General features: G+C 46.9%; 4 protein-coding genes across 35 annotated transcripts in view; 3 read left to right on the top strand and 1 right to left on the bottom strand.

Moving 5' to 3' along the window:
* SMARCA4 (SWI/SNF related, matrix associated, actin dependent regulator of chromatin, subfamily a, member 4) overlaps positions 1–5,223 on the bottom strand; it is a 92,977-nt gene extending 87,754 nt beyond the window's left edge. For all 19 annotated transcript variants that reach the window (XR_014837586.1, XR_014837588.1, XR_014837585.1 and 16 more), the window contains exon 1: positions 5,088–5,223. The gene's annotated coding sequence lies outside the window, so the exon portion shown is untranslated. The remainder of the gene's footprint in view (positions 1–5,087) is intronic.
* Positions 1–18,864, top strand: part of KANK2 (KN motif and ankyrin repeat domains 2) — a 468,727-nt gene that overhangs the window by 202,523 nt on the left and 247,340 nt on the right. The window lies entirely within an intron of this gene.
* LOC146405498 (uncharacterized) lies at positions 2,960–17,343 on the top strand. Its single transcript, XM_085012960.1, has 2 exons — positions 2,960–8,491; positions 16,773–17,343. The coding sequence occupies exon 1, from the start codon at positions 4,764–4,766 to the stop codon at positions 5,790–5,792; it is 1,029 nt and encodes a 342-aa protein (XP_084869086.1). The 5' UTR covers positions 2,960–4,763; the 3' UTR covers positions 5,793–8,491; positions 16,773–17,343.
* Positions 5,016–18,864, top strand: part of YIPF2 (Yip1 domain family member 2) — a 73,591-nt gene continuing 59,742 nt past the window's right edge. For all 14 annotated transcript variants that reach the window (XR_014837626.1, XR_014837625.1, XR_014837624.1 and 11 more), the window contains exon 1: positions 5,016–5,214. The gene's annotated coding sequence lies outside the window, so the exon portion shown is untranslated. The remainder of the gene's footprint in view (positions 5,215–18,864) is intronic.

Below are 18,864 nucleotides of genomic sequence, written 5' to 3'. Positions count from 1 at the left end.
AACCACACAAATAAACATGACACAATGTCACACACTGGGAAGTGCTATGAATAATTAAGGGTTAACAGTGAAGCTGAAGGGAGGCGCTCTCTCTCAATCATAGTGGCGAGGGATGGTCTCAATGATGGGGACACATCTGAGCAGAGATCTGAAGTAAAACGGGAGCCAGTGGCACAGACAGGCGGAGGGACCAACACATGCAAAGGCCGTGGGGTAGGACTCTGACGGGAGAGAGCAGAAGAGAGGGGTATGGAGGCAGATGAGGTCAGAGCTGAGTGGAGAGGGCAGATCACAAGCCTGAGGGCAGTGGTGAGGAAGCAGAAGTCTACTCTAGGTGCAATGGGAAACCACTGGAATGTTCTGAGCAAGGCAGTGACACGGTCTGAAGATGGTTTTAGAAGGTTTCTCTCGACAGGCTGAAGGAATGGATGTGAGGGTAAGAGAATGAAGGGATAAAGATGACCAAGGTAACCAGCAGGGCCTCAGCTGACATACGCCATTTGAAATAGAAAAGGTGTCCCTTCCTTGAGGGAGACCAGCCCTGAAACCAGGATAAGCAAAGCCCGGCCAGGATGAATTTCAGCCCCATCTTGCATCCCTTCATTCACTACTGGTGACCATAGGTGCCAAGTGGAGACTATGGGAGGGTCAAGGGGTTTTAAATTCAGAGAGGTTGTTTGCCAAGTCATGTAGGGAATAGAGTCCTGCCTACCTCAAGTCTGTCTGACTCCAATGTCTGAGTAACTGATTGAGGCAGAGGATCAGAAGCTTTCAGAGGGGGAGAGCCTGGAAGAGCACCAAGTGCAGTAAAGAGAAGCACTCCAAAGGCAGGAGCCTCCAAGGGGGTGTTCCAAGGAGGCGGTCAGGGGCACTGAGCAAGCGAGCTATCCAGGTTGTGATCGGATGCAGCACTCGGCCGTCACCAGTGCCAGATGCCGTTCCCAGGGCACTTCCAGGGGCTTCCTGTGCTTCAGCGTCCCCCTTAGGACAAGGAGACATCCATCGTGCCACCTGATGGAGACTTTGGGGGCAAATCAGGGTGGTACACATCAAACCCTGCCCCCTCAAGTCTCTCACTGTAACAGGTGAAAGAGCAACTGCCACTTGGCCACCTGCTTCCTGAACCAGCAGGGCGAGACCTACCAGTGAAAGGAGAACTTAAACCACCCCAAGGAGCCATGTTAAAGCCCATCCTCCTCATCACTCTTGTACTACTGGCGAACTTCACACTGAATGAAACTCAGACTGTTCCCAGTGACAAGTGTTCCAATGCACAAATGAAGACATGGCCCTTTAGCAAAGTAACAACAGTCTCAAAATGACACTCTGGAAACCAGACTGGGTTTCCAGAAAGGAGTAGGTTTATGCTGTGCTACTTGTTTTCAAAAGAAAGCTCTTTCTCTGAGGGAACTGGATACACCATCTCTTTCCTTTCCTCTGCCGTGTGAAATCCACTCTCCCAAGAAACCCAGCTACCCCCGGTACTTCCCTTAAGGCCCTTTCATGTACAGGAAGGTGAGTGGAGTGTGACCTTCTCAGGCAGGTTGACTCCATGTCCTACAAAATTTGCATCAGCAGCGTGTAGCTAACAGAAAACTCTTGAGATATCGCTGATCATATCAACGAGCTTAATACTTCTTAGGGATGACACCTGTAAGGTCGACAGCCATGGCAGCTCCACCTGGCCTCAACTCAATTCTGATGTATTCACCCCCAGACATTTCTCCCCCAATATTCCCACAGCTATTATTTCCCTTTTACAGTAGGTTTTGCCCATGCTTTTAATTTAAAAAAAGAAAAAAAAAAAAAACTTTAATTCTCCCTTCAGTGTTCCCATCAGTGTTGCAAGTTATGAGATGTGGGAAATGAAAAATGAGCATTTGATGTTTTTCAAAACCCATGCCACCACACTTCCCTCTTTCCAATGCCGTATGGTGAAATTGCAGAGCATACAATTTTTTTTTTTTTCCTTTTTCACTGCACTCGCAGCACATGAAGTTCCCAGCCAGGGACTGAGTGCGAGCCAGAGCTGCAACCTACGTACACCACAGCTGCAGCAATGCCAGATCCTTAACCCACTGTGCCATAGCTGGAACTCTGAGCATACAACTTGTAAACTAGTAAGGAGAAAATGAAGGACATAATTCCTTTGCTACCACTGTGAAAAAAAAAAATAACTATTACAATGGGGCAAAAATATAGTCTGTATTTCGACCCACTAGAATGTTGTAGGAATCCTAATAAATGACAACTACAAACTGTTCAGCCCTTTGTGCCAGGCACTGCCCTAAGCACAGTATGTTTGTCGTCTGTCATTTTGCTGTCATTTAGTCCTTGCAACAATCCTACAAGCTGGGTACTATTACTGCCCCCAAATGAGGGACAGGGCCCTTGTCTGCCTGTTTCAGGTTGAACCCCCAGCCATTTCACTACATGAATGTGGAATGCGTGGCTGGGCTACTTCTAGTACAACTCAAGGGAGCACCATTCATGTTGTGTTCTATGGTACATGTGAGTGCCCTCTGTGCCATGGCAGCCCTGATGACTGAGGACTTACAAAGCGCCAGGCACTGTCACCCCTATTTCCTTGAGGCACCAAGAGGGAAGCAGCAAAGCTAGGCGTCAGACCTGGATGTTTGACTGGAGAGCTCTGGACCTCAGTTTCTCCACTGGCAAAATCTTCTCACCAGACATTCACCCAACACACCCAGTCCCTCCCCGTCTCCCACATCACAAAGAGCTAGGACATGGAGCTGGTGTGGGGTTACAACCCAACGTTTGAGGACCCACAAGAGGTAAAAAAGGTAAATAAATAAATATGTGTTCCTGTTGAAGTGCTTTTCACTGACAACAAATTTGGAGACCACTGCACTGCCCCCCCGCTAAAGCTCTGGTGAGGTCAGCTCACAACCACCCCTGGGCTCAAAAACCTTCAAGATCACCATCTCCTGACGGGTTGGACACAAAATGATTTTAAGTGGCATGTGGAGCAATGTTTATTATTGTCACAATTATGTATGCATTGATTTTAAAGAAAATTAGGAAAATATATATAACCAGCACATCAAACCCGGGATTTCTGGAATACAGAATGACTCTAAATTATGTTTTCAGTTTTTTTATACAGCTAATTTACATATATATAAATAATATAAACACCAATAAGTTGAGGGCTCATTACATGTCAGGCTCTGCAGATGGTAAGCCACTTCCCACACTGTCTTTTGAACTCTCACAATAACTCTCTGAGGTGACACCACTATCGTACCTGTTTCACAAGAGGGGAGTCTACTGTTAAGTGTCTTGCTTGAGGTCAAACTAGGATTAAGAGATGGGTATAAATCCAGGAGGTCTGATTCCAGAACTAGCTCTCCACACCACCACCTCATATTAACCACAGCCCTACATCTTCATTTTTGGGGGAATGAGGTTTGGGAAACAATGGCCTAGAAAGTTAAAACAACAACAAAAACCCTCCAACAACTAACATTTATCGCCTACAACCCACTTTCAGTCGTGGGCCAAGCACTTCACACACAGCTTCACTCAATCCTCCTGAACACCCTCCTCTTCATCCACAAATGGCTGCTAAGGGCCTACTACGTGCTTCAGGAGATCAGGGAGACAGAGCTGTGAGAGCTCTGATGGCCCTTGGAAAAGAATAGATGTGTAATTACAAACCCAGATAACTGCTACACAAGAAAGGATCAAGGTGATGTGAGAATAGCAGAGGGGAGCAATGACTGGTCCCAGATGGTCAAATGCAACCTGGACATCCTCCCTGATCCTCAGTAAAGGCTCCTCTTCCACGCAACCTCCCTAATCTCTGACTCCCATCACTGGGCATCCATCCACTGTGTTCCTCTCACATGACAGGCCAAGGGGAGTAGTCCCCACATTTACCACCTGTTCCCCTACAAGGCTGGAGAGGCTCCCAAGGCATCCAACCTCCAATCATCTAACACCCAGTAGGGACTCAACAAACTTTTGTTTAACAATAAAGGAGGAGATTGGACTGAACAACAAAATAGTGCTTCCCTCTAACCAGGAACCATTTTATTGGCTTTCACCAACTCCATTTGTGGCATTATTGCCATTTCACAAATGAGGAAACTAAGAGGTTCAGAAAAATTAAGTTATTTGCCTAAGGTCACATAGCTAAGTAACCAGCAACGCCAGAAATCAAACCCAACTCCAGTCTGTCAATTGAAAGTGAAAACTTACTTCAAATTCCTAGGAAGTGGTTCTAACATTATTCCCTACTTTACCTAAGGATTCACTGGGGGTGGGGGCGTGGGGTGGCTACCTAGGCTAGTCTTCAAGATCGGCACAAAACACCTTCTCCTTAAAGATCCACATCTTAAATAAAAGCGTTAATCTGGAAAATCAATTGCGAGGAAGGGAAAAGGATGGAAAACTAAAACAAAGCTTTCAACAGCAGTTCTCCCGGTCCTTCCCGACTAGCTGCGGATCCTCCGATTTAAGGCAAACATTCTGGAGTCACTACTTTACAAGGGGCTGAAAGAGTTATTTACCTTGCCTTGAAAACCTAAAATTGACTTTTTAAAAATGAAATTTTAGGTCATCTAAACCAATTGTGCTGCTAATGTTCATGTCCAGGCGACGCTGGACATATCTGGGGGTTTTCCTACTGAGCGATGACCGCAGCCTTGTTAAAAGGCAACAATCGAGTCGGACCCGTTACAACGTAGCCAGAATAGCCCGGACGCCTGGCTATTGTTATAGCCGCAGCTGAGACCGCGATGGGGGCCGGGCCCGTGGCCCGCCGACTGGGCGAAGAGCTTTGTCCGGCGACCCCGGCGAGAGCGCGCGCGAGGGGCGCGCGGCCTCCACGCGGCCCGGGCCCCCACCCCACCCGCCGCGGATACTGTAGCCGCCGCGGCCTCGATGCACTGTGGCCTTCCCCGCGCGCGCGGTGCAGGCCAGGCGTCTTGACCCTCGGGCGCCGCCGTACCCCGGCCCTGCTCCGGGCGCCGGCGGCCCCCTCCCCCCTCGGAACCCCGGCTCCATTCAAACCGTCCTCCCAAGCCCCGCGCCGCGCTCCCCCCGCGATCTGCGTTCCTTACCGGGAGTCGCCGGTGCCGTCGCCTTCCTGGCGCCGCCCCCGCCCCTCCGCGCGAGGCCGGGGGCAGAATGGGCGTCTCGCCTCTTCTCACGAAACAAAGAAGCCGCCGCTGCCGCCGCCAAGCGAGGGTAAGCCTCGCGCGCGCGCCCGCCGGCCTCGGCCGCCCCCCCCACGCCACCCGCGCCCCCGCTGCGCGCGCACTCGTCACCTCCCCTCCCCCCCACCACTAAGCGCCTCTCCCGCTTCCGCCGCCCGCCCGGTCTCGTGCGCGTGCCCGCCCGCCCTTCCGCTCCTAGAGCGCGTGCGTGTCGGCCGCGGGGGTGGGGTGGGGAGGGGGCGGGGCCAGAGAGAGCTAGCGCCCCGGACGCACCTCCCTACTTTGTGCGGGACGCGCCTGCGCTTGCGCATGGGGGTGGTTCTTCGCCTTCCGCACGTCGTGCGTCGCCACTGCTCCGAGCATGCGCAGAGCGGGCGCCACTGCGGCGGCGGTAGTGGTGGTGGTAGTGATGGTGGTGGTGGGTGGCTGGGGGATGGGACTGGATGGCGGCAGGGTCTTTGGGGAAGGGGTGGCAGAGGGGCCCTGAGACCGGGAAGTGAGGATGCAAGGCAGTGCTTGAGGGGAAGAGGCGGGGAGGCTGGGCCAGAGATGAGCAGAGCCGGCCTCCGGGTCAAGGGCGAACTTAGGAACCGTTTTCATCCTTGGTAGGGGGGATGTGGTGCCCTTTGGGCAGTCTGACGGGTACGGACTGTGGCTGTCTTTTGTGCAGAGCCTATGTAAGGCTATTAATTAGCAGATATTTATTGATTTGCTGTTGAGTTGCGGCACCGGACATAAAATTTCAGCTGCTGTGGCTCTCATGATCTAATGGGGGAGGCAGGCGCGAGGCAAGAGAACCAAGTAAAATATAAAATACACTGTGTTGAAATGGAGACATGAAAAGTGGTGGAAATTTTAAAGCGGCAGCTAGGGAAGGCCGCGTTGGGAAGACATTTGAGTCCAGTAGTAAAAGCAGTGAGGGAGAGAGCCTTGTTAGAAGTATGAAGGCCTAGAGCTTGTAGGCGGCTTCCTCTATGTTTTTAAAGTATCTCCAGCCCCACCTCATTTAGCCCCACAACTGAGCAAATGCTCCCCAAAGTCAAGTCCCACAGCCTGTGACTGTCCCTATCCCTGCTTCTCCCAGGCCCACTCTTCCTCATTTTTCAGGTCTCAGTTGACTTACCACCTCCACCAGTCTTGCCTCCTCTTTGATCACTGCCTCCATTCCCTTTCCTTCACATTTCTTGGGTACCTTTTTAAGTTTTTTTATTATAGTTGATTTATAATATCCTGTCAGTTTCTGCTGTACAGCATCCTTCTCTTCAATTTAAATGGCATGATGTTGTCAATTTTAGTCCCTAGTGAATACCCAGCATCTACTGTAGTGTGCCACCCCCACCCCCCCACAAGACAGTTTAAAAAATTTTTTTAGGGAGTTCCCATCGTGGCTCATCAGTAACGAATCTGACTGGCATCCATGAGGATGAAGGTTCGATCCCTGGCCTTGTTCAGTGAGTTAAGGATCCTGCATTGCTGAGCTATAGTGCAGGTCACAGACACAGCTTGGATCCTGTGTTGCTGTGGTGTAGGCCAACAGCTACAGCTCTGATTCCATGCCTAGTCTGAAAACATCCATATACTGTGGGTGTGGCCCTAAAAAAAAAAAAATTTTTTTTTTTTTAGGCGTTCAAGTTGTGGCTCACTGGGTTAAGAACCAGACATAGTATCTATGAGATGCAGGTTCTATCCCTGGCCTTGCCAGTGGTTTAAGGGTCCTGCATTGCTCCAAGCTGAGCTATGGTATAGGTCATATATGCAGCTCAGATCTGGTGTTGGCATGACTGTGGCATAAGCCTCAGCTGCAGCTCCATTTCACCCCCTAGCCCAGGAGCTCTAAAAAGAAAAAAAAAATTTTTTTTATTATTGAAAGGTTAACGGAGAATGTCTCTTGAGAGTGTATTTTTTGTGTCAGGTCTTTGGGTCATTCCAAGCCCAAAGTGAGTCCCTCGCAGCAAAGAGCAGCAGTTGAGATCTCCAGCTCACATCAAAAAGACCTGGGTTGAAAACTTGACTCCATTGTTAGTAGCTGGGGGACGCCAGGCAAATTTATTGGACTCATCCGCACTTCCTTCTCTTCACCTGTAGAATGGAAACAGTAACAGCACTCACCTCCACAGGTTGGTTATGAGGAATCTGTGAAAGCATGCCACCTGGGAGTTCTCAAATCTTAGTTCATGATGTTGGATAGTGCACAGTTAATGGGCAAATGGGATCTGAACTTTGGTCTCATTCATTCAGTACTTCTTTTTTTATGTTATTATCTTATGTATTTCTTTTGAAATTATAGTTGATTTACAATGTTGTGCCAATCTCTGCTGTATAGCAAAGTGACTCAGTCATATGTATATACTTTGTTTTTTTGATAATATTTTCCATCATGGTCCATCCCCAGAGATTGGATATAGTTCCCTGTGCCATACAGGAGGACCTTGTTACTGATCCATTCTAAATGTAATAGTTTGCATCTTCAGATAATATTTCTTAAGTACTTTCAACGTGCTAAACACTGAGCTAGTCATAGGCCCACAGTGATGCACCCAGTAGGCAGGCTCCAACTCTTGAAGCAGACAGTCCATTGATGGCACTAATACCATCAATATTAGAATCTAAGTGAACTGGAAGAAAAGCCCACGGTGTGTTGAGATCATAACTCTTCCTGGGATTGAGGAATCAGCTAGATCTCTGAGGAGACCTGTATGCCGAGACCCAAAGGAAGAGGGCACTAGGTGGAAGAAACAGGATGTGCCAAGACCCTGAAGAGGGAAAGAGTGTGGGAGCAGAGGGTGGCCTGTGTGGCTGCGAGGAGGAGGTCAGCAGTAGCCACTGTGAGCAGGGCCTTGTGGGCAATGGTGAGGATCTCAAGATTTTTCTGGAGCACAGTGGGAAGTAGTTGAAGGGCTTTAATCAGGAGTATCCCATGGCTGCTCTGGCTCAGGTGGGGCAAGGAAAGCAAGTGGAGAATCCCCTTAGATTTCTGCAGCTGTCCAGGGTGGAGAGGTTGGGGCCTGCACTAGAGAGAAAGCAGCGGAGGTAGAGAGAGCTAGAAAAAAATGGGAGGTAGAAAGGATAAAAGTTAAAGTGGACCTGAGAGGTGAAGAAAGAGGGCCTTGTGTGAACTCCAACTTCCTCTCTGCAGCTGGGACTCTGGGACACAGACATTCTGGCAAGGAAGGATCAAGAGTCCTGTTTTGTGTGTGGTTTTTGGGGTTTTTTTGTGGGGTTTTGTTTTTTTTTTTTGTCTTTTCATCTTTTCTAGGGATGCGCCCTCGGCATGTGGAGGTTCCCAGGCTAGGGGTCCGATTGGAGCTGTAGCCGCCGGCCTACACCACAGCTCATGGCAATGCCGGATTCCTAACCCACTGAGTGAGGCCAGGAATCGAACCTGCAGCCTCATGGTTCCTAGTCAGATTCGTTAACCACTAAGCCACGACAGGAACTGCTGGTTTTGAGTTTTTATTTTGGCATGTGGAGGTTCCCCGTCCAGGGATTGAAACCATACCGCAGTTGCAACCTGAGCCACAGCTGCAGCAATGCCAGATCCTTAACCCCTTCCACCCACAAGGAACCTTCTAAGAGTTCTATTTTAATGGCAAGATGTCTTTTGGGAATAATCCTGTGGACCAGTGGTTTATGGTTGTACATATATTGAAACTCCATTTAAAGCAAAACTGAAGCCTTTAGCACTTATACTTCTGTCTATGATACATTGAGTTAGTTTTTGTATATGGTATAAGGTAAGATTGACATTCATTGTTGTCCATAGGAAATATTTCAGTAGTTCCTGACTGTCCACTTCCTCATTGGATTGCCTTGGCACTTTTTATCAAATTCAGTTGATTGTTTGAGGCAGAAAGTGTGAGTCTTTTTCCAAACTGTTCTGTTCATTGATCAGTATGTCTCCTCTTATGCTAAGAACACACTTGGTTTTTTTGGCTGTGCCCACCCACAACACATGGAAGTTTCCAGGCCAGGGATCAAATACACACCATAGCAGTGACAATGGCAGTCCTTAACCCATTAGGTCACCAAGGAACTCCCAAGACCACATTGTTTTGATTACTGTAGCTTTAGAGTAAGTCTTGAAATCAAGTAGTTCTCCAACTTTGTTCTTTTTAAAAATTGTTCTAGTTACTGTAGATCCTTTGCATTTCCATGTAAATTTTAGAATCAACTTGTCAGTTTCTACCAAAAATTGTGATGGGATTTTGATCAGGATTACATTGAATCTGTGGATCAATTTGGGGAGAATTGCCATCTTAACTATAATCCTCCAGTCCATGAACATGGTGTATCTGTTTATTTAGGTCCTCTCTAGTGTCCATTCAACTTGCTCTTTTTGGATCTTTTGTCCCCCACTGAAATGAGTCCTTTTTGGGCACAGGGACCTACCTGTCAATTCTCACTTTCGCCTTCCTGGGTCTGTTGGCCACAGTAGACACATTCCCTCCTTAGGCAATCTCCTCAAGTCGTTGTCAGGACACCATAAATTTTTTTTTTTCCCACCCCATCATTGGCTCCTTTGTAACTTCTCCCACTTCACACTGACCTCAGACCTTGGTCCCCTTGCTACACTCACCTCCTGGCTCCAGTCTCATGGCCTTAAAAAATCATCTACATCCTAGTATCTACCCAAAAGAATGGAAAACAGGTATTTGAACAAATACTTGTAAATAAATGTTCATTGCTGCTGCACTCTTTATAATACCCAAAAGGTTAGTAAGACAGACCAAATATCCACGAACAGAGGAACGGATAAACTGTGGTGTATACATTTGATGAACATTTAGCCATAAAAGGGAGTGAAATCATGATATGTGCTACAATATAGATGAACCTTGAAAACATGCTAAGCAAGTGAAGTCAGACACAAAAGGCCACATATTGTATGAGTCCGTTTATTTCTTTTGCTTTTGCTTTTGCTTTTTAGGGCCACACCCGCAGCATATGGAACTTCCCAGGCGAGGGCCAGCCTACACCACAGCCACAGCAATGCATGGCCATGTCTGCAACCTACACGACTGCAGCGCTGCATCCTTAACCCACTGAGCAAGGCCAGGGATCAAACCCACAACCTCATGGTTCCTAGTCAGATTCATTTCTGCTGCACCACTACAGGAACTCCAAGTTTGTTTATTTCAAATACCGAAAATAAGCAAATACATAGAGACACGAAAGCAGATTGCCAGGAGCTGAGGGTAGGAGGAGAGTGACTTCTTAATGGATAGAGGGTTTTATTTTGGGGTAATGAAAATACTTTGGAACTAGATAGAGATGATGCTTACACAATGCTGTGAATGTATTAAATATGACTAAATTTTTCATTTATAAATGTTTAATTTTATATGACTCTCACATTTTTTAAAAATCTACATGCTAATGACTTGTAAATGTTTATCTCCTGAGTGGACGTTACCCTGGATCACCAGAAAAGTGCCTCTAAAGCACTATCATTTGGGTATTTAATAAGGGTTAAAATTTCAGTTCCATCATGTCCCGCTTTTGCTCAGAACCCTCCAATAGCTCCCATCCTGCCAAGAATGAAAGGCAAAAACCATCAAGATAATGAGAAGACAAACCACAGATTGAGAGGAAATATTTGAAAAGACGTAATAATGGATTGTTATCCAAATATACAAAGAACTCTTAAAACTCCAAAATAAAAAAGTGAAAAACACACAAAAAAACAAGACCTTCCTGACCAGGGAACATATGTAAGCTGCAGGTGCAGCCACAAATCAAAAAACAAAAAATGAAAGACCCAAATAAACATTTCACCAAAGAGGATATACAGATGGCAAATAAGCATATGAAAAGATGTTCAACATCATGTGTTAATGAGGAGCTCTTGGCACAGCGGAAACAAATCTGACTAGGAACCATGAGGTTGTGCCTTCAATCCCCGGCCTCGCTCAGTGGGTTAAGGATCCGGCGTTGCCATGAGCTGTGGTGTAGGTCACAGATGGGGCTTGGACCTGGTGTTGCTGTGGCTGTGTCGTAGACTGGCAGCTATACCTCTGATTAGACCCCTCGCCTGGGAACGTCCATATGAAGGGGGCGCTGCCCGAAAAAGACAAAAAATAAAAAAACCCAAAAACTAAAAAACAATGAGATACTACTACACATCTATTAGAAAGGGAGAAATCCCAAACCTTTGACAACACCAAATGCTGATGAGGATGTGGAGCAACAGGAACTCTCATTCATTACTGGTAGGACTGCAAAATAATTCAGTCAAGTTGGAAGGTAGTTTGACCATTTCTTACTAAACATACTCTTACGATATAACCCAGCAGAGACGTTCCTTGATACTTACCTGAAAGAGTTGAAAATCTGCACCTGGATGTTTCTAGCAGCATTATAATATTTTTTTGGGCTTTTTTGGCCATGCCCATGGTATATGGACGTTCCCGGGCCAGAGATCAAACCCATGTCAAAGCAGCAACCAGAGCCACAGCAGTGACAATGCCAGATCCCTGCTGAGCAACCAGGGAACTCCTAGCAGCTTTATTCTGTTTGGGTTTTTTTTTTTTTTTTTTTTTTTGCTTTTTTTTTAGGGTGCACTGGTGGCATATGGAAGTTCCCAGGCTAGGGGTTGAATCGGAGCTGCAGCTGCCAGCCTATACCACAGCCACAGCAACACGGGATCCAAGCCACGTCTACAACCTACATCATAGCTCACAGCAACACCAGATCCCCAACCCACAAAGCGAGGCCAGAGATCAAACCCGCATCTTCAAGGATACTAGTTAAGATTCATTTCCCCTGAGCCACATCGGAAACTCCCCTAGCAGCTTTATTCTTGATTGCCAAAACTTGAAAGCATACTCTACGTCAGTAGAGGCGTGGATAAATAAATTGTAATGCATCCAAACAATACAGCACTCAAAAGATATGGGCTATCAAGCCATGAAAAGACATAGAAAGACCTTAAATGCATATGACTAAGTAAAAGAAGCCCATCTGAAAAGTCTCATGTATGGTCTGTATGATCCCAACTCTGTGACATTCTTGAAAAGGCAAAACTATGGAGGCAGTAGAAAGATCAGTGGTTTCCAGGGATTCCAAGGGAGGAAGGCATAAATAGAGCCCAGAGGATTTTTAGAGCAGCTCTGCCTAATATTGCAGTGGTAGATGCTTGTCATAATTTTGTCCAAACCCATAAAATGTACAGCTCCTAGAATGAACCGTAATGTAAACTATGGACTCCGGGTGATGAAGATGTGTCAGTATTGGCTCCAGAGGCACCACTCTGGTGGGGGGGCTTTGATAGTGGGGGAGGCTCTCCGTGTATGGGGGAAGGGAGTATATGGGAACACTGTGCCTTTTGCTCAGTTTTACTGTGAGCTTAAAACTACCCTATAAGATAAAGTTTATTTTAAAAATGTAAACAGGGAGTTCCCATTGTGGCTCAGCAGTAACGAACCTGACTAATATCCATGAGGGTGCAGGTTTGATCCCTGGCCTCGCTCAGTGAATTAAGGATCTGGCATTGCCATGAGCTGTGGTGTAGGTCACAGACGCTGCTCAGATCTTTCGTTTCTGTGGCTCTGGCATAGGCCAGCAGCTACAGCTCCAATTCAACCAGTAGCCTGGGAAGTTCCATATGCCGCAGGTGCGGCCCTAAAAAGACCAGAAAAAAAAAAAAAAAGATATAATATAATAGAATAGGATAGAATAAAAATAAAAATGTGGGAGTTTCCGTCGTGGCTCAGTGGTTAACGAATCTGACTAGGAACCATGAGGTTGCGGGTTCGGTCCCTGCCCTTGCTCAGTGGGTTAAGGATCCAGCGTTGCCGTGAGCTGTGGTGTAGGTTGCAGACGCGGCTCGGATCCCGCGTTGCTGTGGCTCTGGCGTAGGCCGGTGGCTACAGCTCCGATTCGACCCCTAGCCTGGGAACCTCCATATGCCGCAGGAGCGGCCCAAGAAATAGCAACAACAACAACAACAACAAAAAGACAAAAGACAAAAAAAATTAAAATTAAAATAAATAAATAAATAAATAAATAAATAATGTAAACAGGAGTTCCCTGGCATCCTAGCACTTAAGGATCCAGCATTGTCACTGCTATGGCACTGGTTTGATCCCTGATCCAGGGACTTCTGCATGCCACTGAAAAGGCAAAAAAAAAAAAAAAAAAAAAAGATAAAATAAAAAATTAAAATGTAAATAAATTTGTGGGGCCTTCCCGTCGTGGTGCAGCGGAAACAAATCTGACTAGGAACCATTAGATTACAGGTTCGATCCCTGGCCTGGCTTAGTGGGTTAAGGATTTGGCATGGCTGCGACTGTGGTGTAGGCCGGCAGCTGTAGCTCCAATTAGACTCCTAGCCTGGCAACCTCCATATGCCTCGGGTGCAGCCCTAAAAAGATAAAAGACAAAAAAAAAAGTAAAGAAATTTAAAAGAGCAAAGTTGGTCACCACAGGGACCTGTAGGCCCTTTGCTGCCTCCCAGGCTGCGTCTCCCACTGCCTTTCTCCTAGCTCATTCCCTTCCCACCACCAGCCTCCTCGCTCACTATTCTTGTGCCAGGGCCTTTGCCCATGTGCTCCTGACACGTGTGGCTCCGTCTCCCAGAGGATCTGTGTAATATTGCCAGTAGCCTTTCCCGCATTCCCAGTTGATTTCTCTCCACGAGACTCATTCTCCACACTGGAACATAAGCTTTGTGGTCTCCACCACCCATGCATCCCCAGCACCTTGCACAGTGCTAAGTGCCTGGTGCATGGAAGAGAGTGTGAAGGAGCATCCACAGTGCCTCTCCTCACATGGAATCAGAGTTTACGAGATGCTTCCTGAGGCTTCATATTACTCCCCCCACCCCCACCCCCAGCTTCTCAGTTGCCAGTAGGGAGAAGGTTGCCATCTCTTTAGTCTCCACCCCTCATCTCACATGTCCAGGTGCAGTCACCCTCCCCATCTGCTGTCTGGCATAATGGTAGCTGCTCCTCCCACCTTGTGTGGTGTGTGGGGAAGGGTGTGCTGGGGATGCAAAGTGGTGGATGGAAGATTAGATGTTTGCAGCATCACTCCCCCACGTGGTGAAAATACAGTTCCCAGTTGGTTGTACCAGTCTTGGAGTCTATGCTTTCATGTCTACATCTTGTATCTGTCGGCTTATTAGGGGGGAGTTTCTCATATTTTCCATGTGGCTTAAAGGATGTGTCAGGGTTCTCTAGAGATACAAAATCAATAGGATGTTGGATATACATATTTATACATCTTATTGATTGTTTCACTGGAGAAATGTAGTATGCATACATAGAGAAAGAGAACACACACACATATACATAATTATTAGATAAAGAAAGGACGTTTATTTTAAGGAATGGGCTCACATGACTGTGGAGGCCAGCAAGTCCTGTCTGTAGGGCAGACCAACAGCTGGAAATTCAGGGAAGAGTGAATGTTGCAGTGTTGAGTCTGAATTCCATAGGCAGCAGGCCAAAAACTTAGGATTTCTGTTCTGCAGTCTGGAGAATTTTTCTTTGCTCTTACAGCTGATTGCTTGAGGCCCACACATGTGATGGAGGGTCATCACTCGCCTCAGCGTCCTGAGTCTGATTTAAACTTTAATCACATCTGGAGTTCTCTCTGAGGCTGTTATATCTCAATAAAGCTGGGGCTGGGGGGGTGCAGGATTTCCCTTGTGGCACAGCAGGTTAATGACCTGGCATTGTCACTGCTATGTCTTGGGTTGCTGCTGTGGCTTGGGTCCTATCCTTGGCCAGGGAACTTTCACATGCCACAAGCTCTGCCAGAAAAAAAGGAAGAAAATTCTGACACCTGCTACAACATGTATGAACTTTGAGGATATTGTGTTAAGTAAAATAAGCCAGACACAAAAGGACAAAAATTGTATAATTCCACTTATATGAGCTATCAAGAACAGATAAATTAATAGAGATAGAAAGTGAATAGAGGTTACTAGAGGCTTTGGGAGGGGGGGATGGGGAGTGAGTGTTTAATGGGGACAGAGCTGCAGTTTGGGAGGATTAAAAAGTTCTGGGGATAGATGGTGATGATGTTTGCACAACACTTTGGATGAAATTAATGCCACTAGTCTATAATTTAAAATGGTCTTGGGAGTTCCTGCCATGGCGCAGCAGAAACGAATCCAACTAGGAAGCATGAGGTTGCAGGTTTGATCCCTGGCCTCACTCAGTGGGTTAAGGATCTGGCATTGCCATGAGCTGTGGTGTAGGTCTCAGAGGAGGCTCGGATCTGGCATTGCTGTGGCTGTGGTGTAGGCTGGCAGCTGTAGCTCCAATTAGACCCTAGCTTGGGAACCTCCATGCGCTGTGGGTGTGGCCCTAACAAGCAAAAAAAATGAAAAAAAAGTCTCTAAAGAACTGTCCTTGGAATGCCCATTGTGGCTCAGTGAGTTAAGAACCCAACTAGTATCCATGAGAAAGCGGGTTCAGTCCCTGGCCTCACTCAGTGGATTAAGGATCTGGCATTGCCAAGAGCTACAGGGTAGGTCGCAGATGCAGCTTGGATCCAGTACCACTGGGCTTTGGTGTAGGCCAGCAGCTGCAGCTCCTATTCACAGCCCCTAGCCAGGGAACTTCAATATGCCACAGGTGCAGCCCTAAAAAGAAAAAAAAAATGGTAAATTTTTTGTTGTGTGTATTTTGCCACAATTTTTTTAATGGAAAAGTTACCATGGGGGAAACCAAGAAAGTATACAGAACTCTCTGTATTATTTTTTACAACTGCCCATGAATCAACAACAATCTCAGTAAAATTTCCATTTAAAAGCTTAAATCAGGAATTCCTGGAGTTCCCGTCGTGGCTCAGTAGTTAATGAATCTGACTAAGAACCATGAGGTTGCAGGTTCGATCCCTAGCCTTGATCAGTGGGTTGAGGATCCGGCGTTGCCATGAGCTGTGGTGTAGGTTGCAGACACGGCTCGGATCCAAAGTTGCTGTGGCTCTGGCATAAGCTGGCGGCTACAGCTCTGATTGGACCCCTAGTCTGGGAACCTCCATATGCCATGGGTGCAGCCTCAGAAAAGACAAAAAAAAAAAAAAAAAAAAAAAAGAAAAGAAAAGAAATTCCCTGGTGGCCTAGTAGGTTAAGGATCCAGTGTTGTCACTGCTATGGCTCAGATCACTGCTCTGGCAAGGGTTCAATCTCTGGCCCAGGAACTTGCATCAGTGAGGCCAAACACATACACACAGACACATAGACACACACACACACAGAGCTCCTGCTGTGGTGCAACGGGATCAGTGATGTCTTGGGAGCGCTAGGACACAGGTTCAATCCCCAGCCCAGCACAGTGGGTTAGGGATCTCCCCACAGTGCGGCTTGGGTCGAAACTTCAGCTCAAATCTGTTCCCTGGTCCTAAAGTGCCATATGCTGCAGTGGAAAAACAAACAAACAAAAAACCCATATGCAAGCCTGGAGAATTTTCTGGAGTTTCTGAGATCCCATAGGGTGGAGGTCTAGAATTTTTTTTAATTAAAAATGTCTAGAAGTTCCCGTCGTGGCCCAGTGGAAATGAATCTGACTAGGAACCATGAGGTTGCAGTTTTGATCCCTGGCCTCGCTCAGCAGGTTAAGGATCCGGTGCTGCCATGAGCTGTGGTGTAGGCTGCAGACGTGGCTTGGATCTGGTGTTGCTGTGACTGTAGCATAGGCTGGCAGCAACAGCTCCAGTTAGATCCCTAGCCTGAGAACTTCCATATGCCATGGGTGCAGCCCTATAAAAACAAAAGACAAAAAAAAAAAAGTCTAAGATGAGGAGTTCTCACTGTAGCACAATGGGCTTGGCAGTGTCTGGGTCGAAGGTTCGATCCCCCACCCAGACCTGGTGGCTTAGACCATGACTGTGGCTCAGATCTGATCTCTGGCCTGGAAACTCCATATGCCTTGGGGCAGCCAAAAATGAAAAAAAAAAGGGGGGGGTGGTTGGGGAGCTTGGGGTTAATAGATACAAACTATTGCCTTTGGAATGGATTAGCAATGACATCCTGCTCTGTTGCACTGGGAACTATGTCTAGTCACTTAGGATGGAACATGAGAATGTGTGAGAATAGAATGTGTACATGTATGTGTAACTGGGTCACCATGCTGTATAGTAGAAAAAAAACTGAATTGGGGAAATAACTATTTAAAAAAAATAATAATAAAAAAGAAGTATAAAAAAAAGTCTAAGGTGAGTCTTACCATCTGTAAAGTCTGTGAACAGCTGAGGAGACACTGATTTCAGTGAGGCAGACCCACAGACACAGCTACTTCCTCCACATGCTTGCCGATGTGAAAACCTAGATGCTTCCAACAAGTAATTCACAGCTAGTGTGGCCACCACCTGATTTATTTATTTTTGTGGCCATGCCAATGGCTTGCAGAAGTTTCCAGGCCAGGGATCAAACCCCTGCTACTGCAATGACCTGAACCACAGCAATGACAACACCTGATCCTTAACCACTAGGTTACCCGGGAACTGCAGAAAACACAATTTTATTGTGTCTGTCAGCATCCCCTGGAGGGCTTAACAACAGGCAGGTTGCTAGGCCCACCCACAGAGCATCTGATCAGCAGGGCCTGAGAACCTGCATTACTGGCAGGTAGCCAGGTGATGCTGAGCTTGGTGATGAAATTGTCATCCCCATGACCTTTTCACAGGTGAAGCATCCGAGCCCAGAGGTTAAACTTATCGGGGATCACACATCAAGTGTGGTGGTTGGGGGGCATGGCTCTGCACTGGTCCCTGCGAGGAACTAAGATCCAGGAAGGCAGAGGCCTACAGCCTTTAGAGCTAAGTAGATATATCATCTGTTTATTTTATTTTATTTTATTTTATTTTATTTTATTTTATTTTTTATTTTGTCTTTTTAGGGCTGTACCTGTGGCATATGGAGGTTCCCAGGCTAGGGGTCAAATCAGAGCTGAGCTGCTGGCCCACACCACAGCCACAGCAACGTCAGATCTGAGCCCGACTGCGACCTACACCACAGCTCACAGCAACACCTAATCCTTAACCCACTGAGTGAGGCCAGGGATCGAACCTGCATCCTCTTGGATGCTAGTCACATTCGTTTCCACTGAGCCTCAACAGGAACTCCTCACCAGTTTACTTTGAATAAATCCTTGAATGACTCAGAATGAGGCCCGAACTTTGAAAGTGGCCCATAAGGCCCTGCAATTTGTCCAGCCCCCCTCGCCTGCAATTTGTCTTCTACCTGCTGAAAACAGCAGCTGTGTGTATACACCTAACTGTAGATCCCCTCTTGTCCTTTTCTAGTCTCCCGGCCTTTGTCCAAGATTCCTCAGCCTGAATGCTCCCCCTCTGTCTCCCTCCTGGGCTTCCTACACAAAAACTTGGCTTGGACTTAACTTCTACCTCTGCCCCAGACTCATTAGACACCCTTCTTCTGTTGGAAGAAATAGGGACACTTAGGAAGGAATCTTTCTTCAGAGCTGTTGAAGGAGGAGTTTAGCAAGCCAAAGGGTTTGTGCTAAGGGTAATTGGCATTGAAGGACCAGAGATTAACATTTGCAACAGTAGCTAAAGTTTGTATAGTACTTGCAGGGTGCCTGCTATTTTTCTAAGCTGTGAATATGTAAATTAAAATGAAGTGGAGAGAGTTCCCCTTGTAGCTCAGGGGGTTAAGAATCCAACTAGGAGTTCCCATCGTGGCGCAGTGGTTAACGAATCCGACTAGGAACCA

The sequence above is a fragment of the Sus scrofa genome, chromosome 2 (assembly GCF_054392235.1).
Source record: "Sus scrofa isolate SSC_HxYL_T2T_F1_AM1 chromosome 2, Sscrofa_HxYL_maternal_Yorkshire_Landrace_v2.0, whole genome shotgun sequence".
In the NCBI taxonomy this organism is placed as follows: Eukaryota; Metazoa; Chordata; class Mammalia; order Artiodactyla; family Suidae; genus Sus; species Sus scrofa.
Note: the sequence above shows the minus strand (reverse complement) of the source record. Positions and strands in the feature narration are given on the sequence as shown.